Raw genomic sequence first — 17616 nt, 5'->3', positions numbered from 1 at the left:
AATTGCAAAATTTGGAATGTCTTTTACAGTTGCAGCTGCAGGTCTGGGCGTGTTTATCAAATGCTAGCAATGCAATGATTTTTTCTAGCAACAACAAGAAAAACCAAAAGGCCAGCAAACAATAAACGCTTGCAATTGGAATGTCGATAAGAGCATCGAGAAGGCAGGCAGTCACTAAAGCAAAGCCAGAAGGAGAGCAGCTTTCCAAAAACAAAAAAAAAAACAGAATTGGAGGCGTCAACAAAAAATCTTGCCACAAATGCATATGCGCATGTGTGCCTGTAGAAAGTACGTGCCATTGTGTGCCGCCAACAAATTTTAATGATGCCCGAAAAAGTCAAAGCTAGCTAGCTAACATTGCAACATGCAACTGGCGCACATTCGAAACGGAGAACAAAATTATAAAAGCGTTTGCTGAGCGTGTTGTACGCTGCCAAGCTATGGCGTGTGCCATTTTATACTTTTGATTATGTTAGTTTGCGCAAATCTAAATCGCCATCACCAACAAAGCAGCCACAGCGCAGCGAATGCGAAAAGAAGATGTGGATGAAATTGCTTGCAACAAATAGTTGTAGAAATGCGCTGGAAAAAATTGCAGATTGTTAGCGAATTGCAAGAATGCATAGCATGGTCGAAATGCGCGCCGTTTGACCGCCAAACGAAAGCTTTGTGCTCAGGGTCTTGCAACGCTCAACAAAAACATTAACCGCGAAATGGCCGACGAAATGCATTTGCGTTGCATGTGGCATGCAATGCGCTTACCACAAAGCCACTTGTGATCAATGGCAAACAATGCATACACACACACACACACACATGCAACATACTAAAATGTTGCCACAAAATATAAAGTGAACTAAGCGTTTAGCCAGACGGCCGCCGTGTCGAAGCGCGCCGTCACTAATCAGAGTGCAGTTAGAGCTGCAGCCACAGCAGCAACCGTTAAATGGCCCAAAGCTGCTGTAGCTCCACAAAAAACTGTATTATTATTGTGTTTTCATAATTTTTTTGCTGACTTTTCCTTGGTGGCCGAGCTTAGCGTTTGTGTTGCAAGTACAATGTGTTGATGGCATAGCAGCAAAAAATTTTAAAAATTAAAAAAATGTGCACTGCTACACAGCACTATAAGCTAAACATACAAAAGGCATGCGAAAAAGAACACCTAACAAAGCTTTGCCACAAACAATAGCCCTAGCGCATACGTGCTTGCAACACTTGTGTGCCATGTACCAACAGTTGCCCGTTGCAGCTAGCGCTTTCAGTAGATTCACTTAACTTACTATAAGTCAAAAAATCATAGCGCATACAACAACAACAGTAGCGTTGCAGCGGCCTCGCATCCATGTAAAATTCGTTGAAATTTAATCGCTTCACAGTTCAAGTTTGCTGTTGGCAATACGTATTTTGTTGTTGCTGCCACGCCTGTTAATCGCTATGTATCATTCGCTATTCCTGCGCTGCCACTTAGCTATTGTTACAAAAGGAATTCAAATTTTCATTGGCGCATGTTGCAACAGTATACCATAAAATAACAGTACTTTCGCTTTAAGCGTTAAAAATAGTTGAGGTTGCGGCTCATTAATTGCCGAATCTCGATTATTTAGATAATTTCTTCGAAATTTCAAGAGAGTTGGATCTAAATAGAGTTTCTCCGGAAACAACAAGATAACAGTAGATCTAAAGGAGATCAAAAATACGTTCAAATTTTAGTTATATCCGCGATTAGAATCCATCTTAAGCCCGTTATGTTACTTTAGTATCTGAATATACATCTGATCAAATCTGACTCGGACTGGTCCATTTAAAGTGCGCGCACAAACTGAATTAATCTTTTTTCTGATTCTCTTTGATTGATACAACCTTTTTTATGTTGGTGTGAAAGCATCAGAGAGATAGCAGAGAATCTCGACATCTTCTATGTATGGTATCGGCACAACACAGTTTGGTTAATGTTTTCGGTATGAAACGTGTCAATGCTTGACTTGTACCAAAAGACGTGAACCTTTTACAAAAACGGAGTCGAGAGAAGTCTCAAAAGAGATGCTTGACAATAAAGCTGAGGAGGAGCGCGTCATGAGTCTATGTATTGAATGCATTACTTGTCATTTGTTGAAATCACTGAAAGCCATGCCAGTCGAGGTTTATACCATGTGTATGGAAAATCGGATTAATCATTGACATGCTTGTATTGGCTCAAAATGATTTTTTGGAGGCAACAAAATATGAAAAAATGGTGTTATGTTTGTTATTCCGTGCCAAAGTTGATCAGATGGTATATCAGTTGCTTGTTCGATTCACCATTTTACAGAGAAAATTTGAAGCACATTCGTAATTATTTTGTTTACGTCATCATTTTAATTAATTTAAATCGAAACGATTGTTATAATAAAGATTAAAAATGTAAACCCCAAAAAGTTATCAACCAAATTTAAACTATGTGATTGTCTGCACTTACGAACTGTCAATTAGGGTTATTTTATAGGGAAGTGTTTGTACTTTTATTCAAAGCAGTTAACATTTCAACAGTAAGCAGCAACAACTTTGCTTCTCTAGAAATAGTGAGACCACTTCCGCACATTCACAAACACTACTTCATTATTTGTTCAATATTCTTTATGCCACACAATCCTTCAGCTATTTTTTGCGCACAACAATAAATGAAGCCGTAAAGCAATTTGCAAACCACTTCAAAGCATAAATTCTCGCTTATTGGCGAAATTGAGAGAAATTGGCTAAACAAAAGCAGAAGTCAATCACCCAGTCAGTGAAACTAACGCCGATAAAAAATACAACCTCGCGACTAGTCACAAAGGACCACAAAGGAGTCAAGTGTTGACGGAAGTAAGAATAAGTAAGGTGGAACGAAGCTCGAGCAAAAGCAAAGCAGTGCAAAGCAATTTGCCTAACAACGTAGACAAAGCAAATTGTTGCAAGGAAATTTGTGGTAAATTGGAAAAAATTTTGGTTATTAGTTGCCACCACACAAATACCAAAAAAAAAAAAAACGGAGAGGAAAATTTTGAATGGCGCTTGTGCGCTTTTAAAGGGTTCGTAAACTTTTTACCAAAGCAAAGAAAAAAAAAAAAAACCAAAGAAACACAAAATGAAGCTAAAACAATAGCGCAAATTGCAAATGAAAAAGAAAATATATACTAAATAAATTGCTTAATGTAAAGGGAACCAGCTTGTGTGCATCACTCACCCGATAATTGGAGTAGTCGCTCCCGGCTTATCTTGGCTGCGCGACCAACGCAAAGCGATGCTGTGCTGTGTGACGTTCACCACCTTTGGTGTGCCGGGCGGCGCTGGATAGGCGCTTGGGTCCACCGAGCGGTGCAACAGTGATGAACTGCCCTTTTCCACCTGCCGTGCAACAAAGCACAAAAACAAGATTATTTGTTTTTATTATAGCAGATGCGGCAGCGATGATGATGTGACGCGATTTGGCGATGAGTGTAGCCATCAATGCATGGTTGTTGTTGACCGCCGTTGTTTTTGTTATTTTTGCGTTAGTTGGTTGCGATTGCTCATAGCGTAGTTGTTGTTGTTTTCATGCGATTCGACGCATTATAAATGGTTGTCGATCGCCATCGGCGTTATGTCATCACAGTGCATCCAAATTGCACACGGACGAAATGCAAATATGAAAAGAGAAGAAAGCAATGTAAAATATGAACAAATTGTTGTAAAATTAAAAAAAAGATCAAACATTTTTTTTTGTTTTGGTTATTGGTTTAGGCTGCAGTTTTACTATGTGTACATTTGTAAGTATGTATTTATGTGTATGTGACTGCCTCCAGTTTCCGCCGAGTTGTAATTTACCGTTGACTGACAAGCATGATTGGCATGTTGACAGACAGTTTGCCGTCACAGAACCACCGAAAAAGGTTGTAGACTCTTATTTCAGCATTTCGAGGGGTGGCAACCCCCTAAGGTTATATTCATATAAATACAAGTACATATATAAACTTGTTTGTAGAAAGAGTAAGCGATTAGCAGACTTCAGCGATCAGCAGAGTAATTATAATTTGATGGATTTATTACCAACTTCTTGAAATCTCTGACAACTGAAAAATTCAGTTATTGATATGTTACAAAATATTTTAAAAAAATTACAAAAATTATCAAGATAAAGGAATTACCACATTCTAATGTACGACAATATATTTATATTAGTTCACTTATATAAAAATATTGCGTTGTAAGATAAAATTTACTGTCATATCTAATGCGGAGTATTTTATACAAGAACTTCGTTCAGTCAGTTTGTATGCTATAGCCACTCGATCTGAGCAATTTCTTTGTTTAGCTCTAAGTTTCTTGGTGAGAAGAGTAGAGACAAGTTCGCACATATACAGACGGACGGACGACATGGCTAAATCGACTGAGCTCGTCAACCTTATCATTTATATATATATTTTTTATAGGGTCTCTGGCGCTTCCTTTTTAGGTGTAACAAACATCATGGCAAACTTAATATACTCTGTTCGGAGCTTAAAAATCAATGAATCAAGTTCAAACTCAATTAGTATTTTTTATATGAAACGTGATTTTAATGCTAGAAGTACAATGTTTGGAATATTACTCATCGAGCTTGACTTCATTATATCCTCATAGTCAAAATATTTGAAAAATATTTCTGTAAGACTTCAAAAGATGAGATCTAAACTCTTTATTAGTTCGGATTCGGATTTCTGTCTTAACAAAGAAGAGCAGCATCAACCAGAAAAGAGGCTATTAGCTTCTTATTGCTTTCTTATCATATGAATATGCATATCTTGTTTTCTTTCACAAAATCGGTTTCCAGTCTGGAGAAAACAAAACTTACTTGGGAAAATGATATTTTGCGATATATGTAGGTAATTGGATATGCGCGATTGAAATTTTTTTCGTTTAGATATTGAATATTTATGCTTAAAAGTAAAGACGGATTTCTCAGTTGAAAAATGGGCTGATATGCAAATAATTGTATGCGTTTAGCGTAAACTTTCAAGCTTTTCTAATAAAAATATTTTTCTTCGAGAATATAATTAACGAGGCTTTAATAGAAATTTTCGTAAGAAGGCAGCATCTGTTATCTGTATATCTGTACTGCCAGAGCGGGCTGGTACACTTATTCCGTCCGGATTAGTACAGCATCAGCCTATAATGATCTACAAATTGCTTTAAAATACCATCTGATCAAATTTGAACCAAACCCAATCGATGCAATTTTTTTTCGAAGATTAGTAGAACCTTTTTTATGTTCATGTGAAGTTTTATCTCCATATGACAATTAGTGTATGATTGGCAGCTATTTGCTTACGACGCGAAAGCTATATCTGGCGGCTTTTACCATAAAAAAAAATTTAACAACGAGTTTGCTTAAATTTTGAGTTTCCAAAGGAATCACGGCTGCAGAATTTCTAAAAATGTTGCAGAAATGTTTTAGGAATTCTACTTCACCACGAACATAAATATTTCAGGGGTACAAAGTACTTAGTGAAGTTCCTGAATTCATCGAGAACCTGTCCCATGCGAGTCACTTATCAGCATCTGTAAATGACGATAATATCGAAACCATGCTTGATATCATCGTCGTGTTGATATCAGAGATATGCAAGAAGATTTCAACATCTCTTATGGATCATCTCTACACATTTTGGTTAATGTTTTGCATATGAAGCGTTTCAATGCTAGACTCATAACAAAATACTAGAATCTTTTACATAAACGATGTTGAGTAGAGGTCGCAAAAGCGATGCTTCACAACATAGCTGAGGACCCTACAATCATCAAACGCATCATTACTGCCAACGAAATTTGAATTTATGAATATGACGTAAAAATGTCTAACTATCTAGCAAATGATGCACTATATATGAGGCAAAACCGATAAAAAACTAAATTCGATAAAGACATAGAGGTATATAAGAAATGTTTGGAAAGCTGAAAAATTATTCATCGGCTTGCTCACATTAGCGCAAAAAGTGGCTAGTTTTGAGGCGATAAAAAATATTTGTATTAGAATAGGTGAAATTTTAGTTTTTTGGCAGTCCGGTTAAAATTTGATCAGATGGCATTGTTTGTGATACTGCTAATATTAGTCTATATTATGTCTTGTCACTTTAACTATGGATCCAAGAAATTATTTCAGCATCCATAATTTGCACTTTGGACAGCTTGAGCTATTACTGACAACATTTTCAACAAATATTGAGAAGACTTATCTGGTAAGGAGACCTCCTAATCTAATTGGAGGTAACTTATGAGTGCAACTAGACGTGCGTTTTTAATTTGGTCGAAGTTTGTGATACAGCAACCGTCATTTAAGACGCATGTCTAAATAATTTTTAAACTACATATTTACCCTTCTAAGTTTCAATGTGATAGCATAGCCAACCATTTCTAAGAAAGTAAAGCAAGCGAAAACTTTATATGCATTTCTATTCGCTGAAACACTTTTTCGAAGGAACTATTACCCAAATGTGGTAAACAAATCAATAATAACTGCGATAATTAGCATAAAAAACCTTTTAAGTACTAAAAGAAAAATTATAATAATAAAATATTCTGAAAGCAAGTTTCACAAAGCAACGCTAAACACAAGCAGAGCATCACTAATCCCCGCACACATTCAAACATATCGTCACACTTTGTAAGCTAATGGTAGGCAACATGATTTTAAGGTGTCGCCGCCGGAATAACTGTCATGACGCGGCTGACGCACAAACATAATTTCCATGTTTTATGCCACTTACAAGTCTCTTATCTGCGTAAGTGTCAACATTTTCGCACGCCATAAATTTTGGCAGGACATGCATAGTTTTTTCACTTTAGAAAACATAAGTAAAAAATAGCGAATTTTTCGAAAAGCAAAAATCTTCGTTGTAATCTTACAAACTATTTGGCCTTACGGCAACAGCAGCAACATTTACAAAACCTTTATGCCACATTTACGTGACAATTGCGTTGTGGCACAGCGAGTGTCACATAAATTGCGCATTTTATATGCCGCGCTGCCAAAAGCACCTACCTGCCACATTATGTGTATGTGTGCGTGCGTTTGCTTTTGTGTGGGTCAGAATGGCGCAGAAACCTAACAGCAGCGCGCTTGAAGGCGACACAATCAGTGACAGTTATGTTACATGCGTTTGTGCGTGATTTTATGCACTACTTTGTAGCCGTGCACTTTGTGCATCAAAAGTGCTTTTCTCGAAAATCATCAACTTTGCGAAACCGCAATTTAGCTATACAAGTAAATGTGTATGTGTGTGCGTGCGCATGTGTTAGCATTTTTATGCGGCAAGTGGCTTCGCGCGCTTCTCACAATCGATCGCAACTAGCGTTTACTAATAAAATTTGCATTTTTATTAATATACCAGTGGCAGCAAAAACATGCGCGTAAAATTGTTGCAACAAAAAAATAAAATTGCAAGCAAAAAATCTGCGCTCAACTAATAACAACTGTTTACGCACCTTTGTATGTATGTATGTGCTCTTGTTGTAAATTTTTATGTTTGCAACTTTTTTCTGTGCCACAGCCCACTATGCGGTGATTTGTCGTTCTAAATGACGCGTAATTGCACATAATTTGATTTTATTTAACAAAAATTTCTTTTTTTTTAATATTTAGAATACCTTCTTGGAAGGGCTGCTGTTGCATCAATGGCACTTTGTAATGACCGCTGCTGGTCATAGTTATAGGTATTGTGTTGCATGGGCGCAATTTTCAACTCAATTTGCATAAAACAATTTGCTGCGCTTGTCGAGAGCATGCTCGGGTGCAGAGGTAGGTGACGCGCTTGCATGCAATATACATATATGCTGTTGCATACATATACATATATATATTTTCCGATTCATGCTGCATTATTACCCACCAACGCCAGCCTGACAGTCCGTTTATCAGTTCTGTAAACTCGTCTTGTTCGTTGACCGAACGGGGCTCAGCTGTCAAAAGCCTGCCTCAAACCACAATAACTTGCAACGCGTTACCTTCACGTTATTTGGTTTGTGGTTTAATTTTTGCAGCCTCATTTTATTGTAATTTATGCGCGGGCAGTAAGCGGCAAGTGCAGTGGAAATTGCCAAAAAAAAAAAATATTTTTATAAAAAATCCCAAAAAAGCAACAAAAAAAATTCCTACATAACAATCATTTGCGAAAAAATTACTCCCATCCAGTCGAACGGCAAGCTTCAACCCCACACCTGCCTCTTAATGTACAAATAACCGCTTGCCGCAGTACCCTGCCACATTGCACTCATATCAATCGCGCACACATCCACAGCTGAATTGCGCTCATCTCGCCAGCGGCAAACTTACGCCGGCTGCATTTTAATATTCAACTGCATTTGCTGAAGCTTCTTTTTCAATATTTTTTATATTTTTATAAAATTTTGGTCGTTTACTCTTTGACTCCTCCGCTTGTCTCGTGCATTTTTTCGTCATACGTATTTTATGCCGGCCATCAATCATTTACAGGCCAACTTTTTACATTTGTAAAACAGCGAAAAAATTGAAATTAATTGATTGCCCTTCGGTCAGAAATTAAAAAATGAAAGCCAAAATAAAATTGATTTCTACAAAAAAAAAAGAAAAATAAAAAAAAGGCATGAAAAACAAAAATAAAAAATTCAACTGTTTGTCTCATCTCCTCTCAGCTGTTCGTGAAATTGCTTGAAAAATTACGCTCCATTCATTGCGCGTTGATTTTACAACAACATCTACATACAAGTATAATATATGCAACAGCGTACGTGACAATCAAAATTGTGGCGGCAGCGCTCTTGCAGTCATAGCAACGCTTATGTAAACAAATTTCGATTAAATTGCCGCCGATTATTAAATTGCTTATCACACACTGTGGTGTATTTGTAGGTATATGTATGCATATATTTTATTCTGCGAATTGCATTTATGTACAATATACCTGCCAACGTCCATTCGACGCTATGTTTGCCCCCAAGCTTTGCAATATTTCATTGCCAAATATTTTATGCGTGCTCGCTTATTTTACTTTTTATAAAAAGAAATTGCTTTGTGAAAAAGTCCTTTGACTGTTAAAATATATGCGTTTAATAAGTAGCATCAATATTGAGTTCATTATTATTTTTAATAAAAAAATATAAATAAAAACCATAATATTTTGTCTTTCTGCTTCCAATTTGGAAATCATGTAAAATATTTCATTATATATGTAGGTACATACATATTTACATATACCAGGTGTTTTAAAAAGAGATTTTAAAAATACATTACTTTAATGACCGATGCGGGCAAAAATAACTGATGTATATATTTACATATATTCTGCTTTGGTTGAGAAAGCTATATCGCTCTATTAGTGCTCGAGTCCGTTATTCAACTTTAAAGATTAGCGAAGGCACTAATCATGGTATCATTCTCTAGGCGATAACTAACTTCCGTGTCTGCTGGGAAATTATACTGTGGGAAAAATTGACTTAACTCAAAATTTCTTAACAATTTTTTGTTACAAAAAATTTACGTATATATTACGATAGTATAATATAAATTAGTTTTAACTGATGCAAAGGCAATAAGATCAAAGGTGGTCATAGGTTAAAAATTCCATTGACCCAGAAACACCAAAAAAAAAAAATTGGGTATTGTTCGTGAATTTCACGATACTGTGGGAATATTTATATAATTTCTGTTATTGAATTTAGAAACTCTGATTTGCGTAGAAAGTTTCAATATATTTGCTACCTTCCTGAGGCTGTGGCTACACTGTAGCAAAAACAACAGAGATGTGTGTGTTTAATTAGTAAGTTTATATAATATTATGTTTCAATGAAATTCTCTAAAGAGAAAGACTGAGCGAAATAAACGATTCCCTAGAGCAAAGAACAATATATTATATAAAGAGAGACGTATTTATTAACAAATTCTTCAATTTATGCAGAAATGATTTATCATAAAAAATAATTGGTTCTAGATAGTAGCACAGTAGGTTTCATAATCACTATAGAGCAAAGCGTTGCCGTTTTGAGGTGATTGAACAATATAAATCTTAAAGGACTATTGAGCCTTTATCATAATTTTGGCTTGACCGCGATATAAACACAAAATATTTCGATGAATATAAGACACATTCTTAGCAAGCTCTGCCAGCTTTTATGATAGCATTTCACTTTAATCCCAAAGAGGTTAATCAAACGATATTTTCTCAATACGAAACTGCTTACTTAAAATATTTAATACCTTATTATATTTAGTATGCACAAATTTTGGATATTCTCAGACATAGTGTTCTCATATTTCGCATTTTTCCGTATAAAATCTCTAACATCTAACCTTAACTTAGAAATCTGTTGATTCAAAACAGAATTGTGTTATCATTTGCCGCGTTTGTGAAAAATGTCAAACGAAATTTGTTTTATAATGTCTCCTTATATTTCAGATATTTCGTAGGGTCTATGTAACTGCTTTTAGATTTTAAATTTTTTAATACAGCTCAGTATGTTTAAAACATAAAATGTGAATGACTGCTTGGTAAAGTCCTAGTGACTATTTAAATCGAGCATTTCTAACTTCCGAAAGAACTCAAAGGCATGAATGCTTACAAGCATGTTGCTACAGAGTATAATAATTTTATTCGCCTAACGATTGTTTGTATCACCTAAAACTTATCAAGATAAATATCAAGTTATGTATATATAAATGATCAGGATGACGTGATGAGCTGAATACCGAGCGACTGTCTCTCCGGGCAAGCAATAAAGTGAGTAATAATTGAGGTATACTGATGAAACTTGCTATATAAATATGTTACTTAGCACCCAAGAGGGTTGGTATTGTAAACGGGCATAATCGGACCACTGCCACGCCCACAAACCGCTATGAAACGAAAATCCATAAATTGCCATAACTGAACACTAAATTAAGAAACAATACTGTAGTTTGGTACAGGAGATCACAGTAGCAAGGGACACCTATGGTGTAAATATTTTTTCAAGTGGGAGTGGCGCCGCCGCCTAAATGGTTTAAAGTACATATATTCCAAACTGCTAAAGCTATATCAACTAAAATTTTTGAGAACAAATCATTTTAGCAATTCTTCAAACTCTGTGAAAATGGGTAAACTCAGATAATAACCACGCCACTCCCTATATAACGGTTATGTTGAAAATCACTAAAAGTGCGAAAACTCACTGAATAAATGAACGACAAGCACTAAATTTCACAACCAAGATGGTGTGGAAGGGCTTTATAGTAGCAGTTTTTAAAATTATATCTCAGGAACTGCTCGACTAATTTGAACCAAATTTGGTGTGTAAAGTCACCCACACATTTCTATTTTACGCTTATCGTTAAAATCGGATAAGAAACACCCTTTATTCCCATACCACAGACTCGGTCACACCCGATATTAGCTCTTCCTTAATTGATTTTTCTTACATTTAAGCTTAGTTATTGCTTAAAAGTAAACAATATGTAGGCTCTTTTTTTTAAATCAAATATAATTAGAAAAAATTCTTGAAATAATTTTAAATTTGGAGAAATCATAAAATGTTTTTTCCCAAATATGATTTCGAATTGAAGTTATTGCCTCCATATATAATCAACTTACTCTGTATATATAATATATAATTATGTACATAGGGATATATGTATTTATTTATTTCCTTGCAATTAATCGCCTCACCTCAGTTCTGCTATGACTCACGGTCTTGCTCTCATCAGTCTAAATTTATAGAGATTATCTTCAAAAATGCATTAAAGCAAAGTTATGCCCTTCCTCAAAAATTTTATTACTTTGCACTTTGATGTTGGCAATGTTTGCAAAACTGTAAAAGTATGCGCGCAGCAAACTAAAAGTATGCACAGATTCATGGAATATCGAAAGAAAACACTTACAACAATAACATTATTGCTTGTCTTGCAAAATTGTGCGCTTTTGTTGTTTCGCACGAAATTAGCATCATTTGTTTAGCTGCGCGTTTAACATGTGTTTTACAAGCTGCACTTACACAACTGCCACACGCATAGGTGGAGCGCACATGGGCTTGTATGCTTGCCACACATATGAGTACATGAAATATTTGCAAGTGCTTTAGAATTTTTGCGGTATGCATCATAAAAATTTGATTAGCCAAACGCAAGGCGTATAAAGTGAGTATTTTTGCGCCACATGCCACAAATGCCACTTACGAGCGCGTTGCACAAGCATACGCACTAATCCCACTTATTACTCACGCACTTACATAGTATATTAGACATGCACACATATGTACTTGTATGTATAAGCCACACACAACCTGCTACTTGCTGTTCACCACTTAGCGCTGCTTGCCACCGACAAGCAGCGGCAACATGCCTCAATCACTACGCTCCCATCGCTTAATATTTCCACATTTGTTTTGCAGTTTTTGCACAACTTTATCGCTTTCGGCTCAGCGATTTTCCGCTGAATTTATTTGTGCGCCAGTAAATTTTGCAAATTTCGCATCAAGAAAATGCAAATTAAAATATTTTCATTGCTCAGCGCTGCGCATTTTTGTTGGCTGTGCTGACGCATTTTCATGTATATTGGTAAATTGTTGCTACTGTTGTTGTTTGTGCGGAATTATGCACAATTAAATATTTGTTGGCGCAACAAATGGCAGTAAATTTTGACGAAAACTCGTTGATGCGCAGAGATTTAGCATTTTTGCTTTGGGCACAATTCTCTCTAATTTTTCGTGCTTAAAATCACATGCGATACTTTAGTTTTTGTTGCATGCTAAAGTTTAATTATCCCAAGAGTTCGCGGAAATACCTTGAGTACTTAAGAATCTTCATAGTATATATATATTTTTTCTACATGTGTATCACTGCGAAAGCCGACGATCTAAGAAGTCGTTTTATAAATCGCTCTGAAAAACAACGTCGATTTTTTAGTCTTAATAAGCTAGCAGATGGATCGAAACTGTATGAGTACGGACAACTTTATACGCAATTCGAATATCCACAAGCGAACGATCAGAATAAAATAGACTGTCCCTAAATATATAAAGTGTAGCAAAAAGAAGTCCATTTTTTCCAATATATGGCTTTAATAATCTGTACTTCTTGTTGAATAAGTGCGATCGGGTTATACTGTAGGGCCTTATGGACCTGATTCTGTAAAGGCCAATTGTTAGAAATATCAATAAAAACAAGAAAAAACATTAACTTCGGTTGCACCTAGTTCACGTATATACAGACAGACAGACGGACTTAATCGCTCATCATTCCGACTCTGATTTAGATAAATATTTTATAGGGTCTCCGACGCTTGCTTTTGTGTGTTACAAATATCGTTGCAGGGTATAAAGTAACCATTTAAAGAAGGCACATTACAGAAAGAAGCTCGATTTATGGGTGCCACACGAGTTAACGCATACAAACCTCATGGACCAAATTTCCATTTGCAAATCGCTGCTGCATTGCAACAAAATCGCTCCATTTCTGAAGCGCACGGTTACTGGTGATGAAAAGTTGGACACTTTCGACACCATGAAGTGAAAACGAGCATGGTCGAATCACGGTGAGCCAGTGCAAACGGTAGCCAAGCCAGGGTTGACGGCCGGAAAGGTTGTGCCATGCGTTTGATTAGATTGGCAGAGAATAATTTACTATAAGCCGCTTCGCTACAACCAAACTCTTAATTCGGACCTTTGTTGTCAACAATTGCACTGCCTGAAGAGAGCAATCGCCCAGAAGCGGCCAGCTTTGCATAGGACAATAATTGTATTCGCCAGAAGCTTCGGGAGCTTAGTTGGGACGTTCCTATGCATAACCTATAGTCCGGACCTGACAACAAGTGATCACTACACATTCCTGTCTATGGCGAATAAATTTGTGGTGAAAAATTCGCTTGTGAAAATCGACTGTCCCAGTTTTTTGTCCAGGGTTTCTGAGAGAGTAGCATTATTAAATTAGCTTCAAAATGGCAACAATTTATCAAACTAAACGGTGTATATTTGATCTAAATCGGATAATTTTATGTTAAACCCACAATTTGATGCAAAAATAATCCATTTATTTTTACTAGACTTTATATTTTATAAAAATTTAGTTTAAAGTAAAGATGGAAGCGAACTCAGCATAATTCGAATTAGATTGACAAACTTCAGGATGGATTGCGGAACTTCCGTCAATCAATTGTAAACTAATTTTGTATCACAGTCAACAATTTTTGCTTGATCAAATGCCAGAGTTGTTATTATTGCAAAATAGTATGCTTTGTCATTACGGAAAGTCTTTGAGCGGAGAGAAGATAGCTTTCGAGAACTTACGCTGATGAATTGAGTTGCTAAGGAAAACTTTATAATTGGTATTTGGCTTAAGTGGGTAAAAAAGTCAAAGTTTATAGTAGGGGTGTTGCAAAGTACGGACTGAAAAGCTGCAGTGCTCGATAAAAACTAGCTTGGGTAGTTGTAGCACCTATAATGTAGAAGGTTAAAAGTATTGGTGGATTTTGTCACCTGAAAACAGGCATATGAGAACCATTAATTTAAGGATAGCTTTTAATTTTACTGAAACTTTGGAATAAAGATGTCGATAGTAGAGACCGGTAATTGAAGGAGTTGCGCTGAAAAGTCGGTGAATTTTACATAAGACAAATCAGTTTATTATTAAACCTAGCCCTGAAGAAAGCGAGTTTACGAAATTATGCTTTCACTTCAATCTCACCATACTTATTTTCCTAAATTATAAAATCTCATCTATTACTATTTAAACCTTGCTCTCTACATCCTGTCTTAATTTATCCTTTTCAAGCCATAAATCATGTGTTTAAATTTAAACTAAAGCTACAATATATACAATATACAATATATAAATATCCTGCACAACAAGCCTGCTAAGTAACTCGGAAAAATATGAAAAAGGTACTAATGAACTCAATTTATTATTAGTATACATATAAATTATTCACAGCTAAATATTCGCATCCTTTTTACTAACTTCATTGCGACATTATCGATTGATTATATTTGCATAAATATACCTCAGCCGGGATATTTATAAAATATTTACACGGGTAAACTTAATAGCCTATAAATTACAACTCGGTAATTAATGCTGCTGTGTTTTGCTGCCCGCTCACTCTCACACTACTTTTCTCTCACTCTCAGCCCCCTTCCGCACTGTATGCTACATTCGCTGAGGCCACGACCACTTTTAAAATTAAAGTGCATAATTCAAAGTATACAAAATTTACAGCAAATTAATTTTAAACATTTATTGCTTTTAACTGGGTTGCCAGCCTGCCTGAAAGCTAACAAGCCTGCGAGTCAGACGATTGGATGTACGCTCGCAAAATAAGGATTTAAATATACGAGTAGTCCAGCAGTCGAGCAGCAGAGTGCATAAAAGTCCGCTCCAACCACAGTGGCCGCCCGAAATGGGGACAAAGTAAATGAAGTAGCTGCGCAGCTGTGACACGCTTGGGTCACTTAGTCAGTGATTGGACATAGAACGTGCCTGGGCGAGTATTTGTTGCAACATACTGAACGGACGAAGGCCGTGGAAAGGCAAATTGAAGCGCAAATATATATTGGACACATGTGTAATATTTATGTATGAATTAGTTTATGTGTGTGTGTGTGCGTGCAAGCGAGCATGTGCATATTTACAGTTATTGCCATTTTGTGGTATGACGCGACAATTATGCCATAAAATTGAATTTATGAGAAACAGTAAGGCTGCCAGCCTGACAACAACTAAACCCCGGTGTCTGTGCTTATGTGCAGCAGAGTGCGAAGGTGTCAAGAGTGCTGGGTGAGATTTTAAAGTATGGTGACACAGACGAAACCTTTAAATAAATATTATATTAAAAGCGCATTTTGGCGAGCTTATTAGGATATCGTGTGGCATATTTTGTTTGTCGACGACAGCTGATACGCGATAAATATTTAATTTGTGAATTTGGTCAGAGTTTTTTGTGTGTGTTGTAATTAGCTTTAAATATTAAAGTGGGTCCGCTATATTGGCAGTTTTTTGAGAAGTAATTAGAAAAATTATATATGGAAATTGAAACTTACCGTCAAAGTTGCTGACCATGAGGTCTCTCCACTCTCTGATGATGCGGTGCAAGTAAATAGGCCGGAATCACTTTGTTGTAAGTCTTAAAGGAAAGAAAAATAATTTTATTATTTCATATAAAAAATTATTTGAAAGATTTCGTGGTTTCAAATAAGAATATTTTTAAATATGAATATTTTCCATAAATGAAATTGAATTTTACTATTACAAGAGAGCTTTTGAAACTCTTGAAAACTTATTTCCAAATGTTGGAAACTGAAATTTCTTTTATTAGCAAACTGTAAATCTTGTTTAAGACCTTTATATAACATTAATTTAAGGATTTCTCATTTTAAAATAGCATTAAGGGGATTATTTCGCTAACAAACTCATTTGAAGACAACCTAATTGTAGGCAAGCTTAATTTTAGTATGCAAACTAAACACGGAATAAAACAATTAAAACGTTGCCTAGTTTTGTGCGCATAAATTATATTTATTCGAGACGCACACCCATTGATGTGTGATAATATGGATGTTATATTTTAAACTCAATTAAATTTTCATAAAAATAATCGGAGAAACAAAAGGAAAGTGCTAACTAATAAAATATAAGTTTTTCTCTGGACTTTTGATATCATATTTAAATATTTGTCTATTTCAATTAAACTATATATATTTAAATGTTTCATCATTACTCACCATCGATACGCAACGAGCCACCCTGCACTATGGTATAACGATTGCCGTTCTGCAACATTGTGCCATCCTTGTACCACTTGACACGTGGTGTTGGATTGCCTGTTGCTCGACATGGTAACATAGCAACACTGCCTTTGGGTAACGTTTGATTTGAGGGACCAATTTGAATGATCGGCGGTGGAGTGTCATCCACAGAGGTAACCTATAGCAACAAATAAGATAAGTAAGAATGTAGTATTCATTATTATAAACCTTCTAGTAAAGCAGGCTTATGTAAAATTGGCCTACAAAAGGATACAAAAGCACTCACAGAACTCAAAAAAAGACACAAGGAATTCAATTAAAAAAGAATAGTTAGGTGAAGTGGGATAATATTTTGTGCTTTAAGTGAAAGAATAAAGAAATTTTAACTTGCTGACTAATTTTTATTAAAATTATTTTGGAAATGTTTTGCATGTTGGATATAAACTTTTTGCCTTAGCCTGAGGATTTTCTGTTTCATAAAAAATTCCAGAAATAGATTTTTAGCACTGACTCAATATAGTTTGAACATGACTATTATAGAAAATTTTCCCACTGGGTATTTCATAATTATTTTAGGATTTTGTGCGCTTTACAATCTGACTTATTAGTAGATGACAAGTCGCATTTCAGAATATTTTTTGTAAATTTAATTTTGCTCTTGCCAACAAAAACAATACCAAAAAAATGTGTAAAATTACAATCCTTTGTGAACTGTGGGCGCACAAAGGCAACCATGGTTACAATTTCGTACGAATCGTCTCTCGCCATGACAATGTGTAACACAAAGCCGAAAGAGCACTACAATAGGCTGCCAAATACTACCAAATGATATGATGGTACTGAAAAACAAATTATGGCAAAAAATACTTTTCAGCGATGAAATGTGAAAAAAGATTTTTT

General features: G+C 35.6%; 1 protein-coding gene across 2 annotated transcripts in view; it reads right to left on the bottom strand.

The window, feature by feature from the left end:
* Positions 1–17616, bottom strand: part of robo1 (roundabout 1) — a 328848-nt gene that overhangs the window by 30104 nt on the left and 281128 nt on the right. For both annotated transcript variants that reach the window (XM_070108281.1, XM_014248079.3), the window contains exons 9-11: positions 16693–16894; positions 16012–16094; positions 3203–3363 (exon numbers count right to left, since the gene is read on the bottom strand). In XM_070108281.1, coding sequence (XP_069964382.1) covers positions 3203–3363; positions 16012–16094; positions 16693–16894 — 446 coding nt within the window. The remainder of the gene's footprint in view (positions 1–3202; positions 3364–16011; positions 16095–16692; positions 16895–17616) is intronic.

Source organism: Bactrocera oleae, chromosome 4, assembly GCF_042242935.1.
Source record: "Bactrocera oleae isolate idBacOlea1 chromosome 4, idBacOlea1, whole genome shotgun sequence".
Taxonomy (NCBI): Eukaryota; Metazoa; Arthropoda; class Insecta; order Diptera; family Tephritidae; genus Bactrocera; species Bactrocera oleae.
This window is presented reverse-complemented; position numbering and strand designations above follow the sequence as displayed.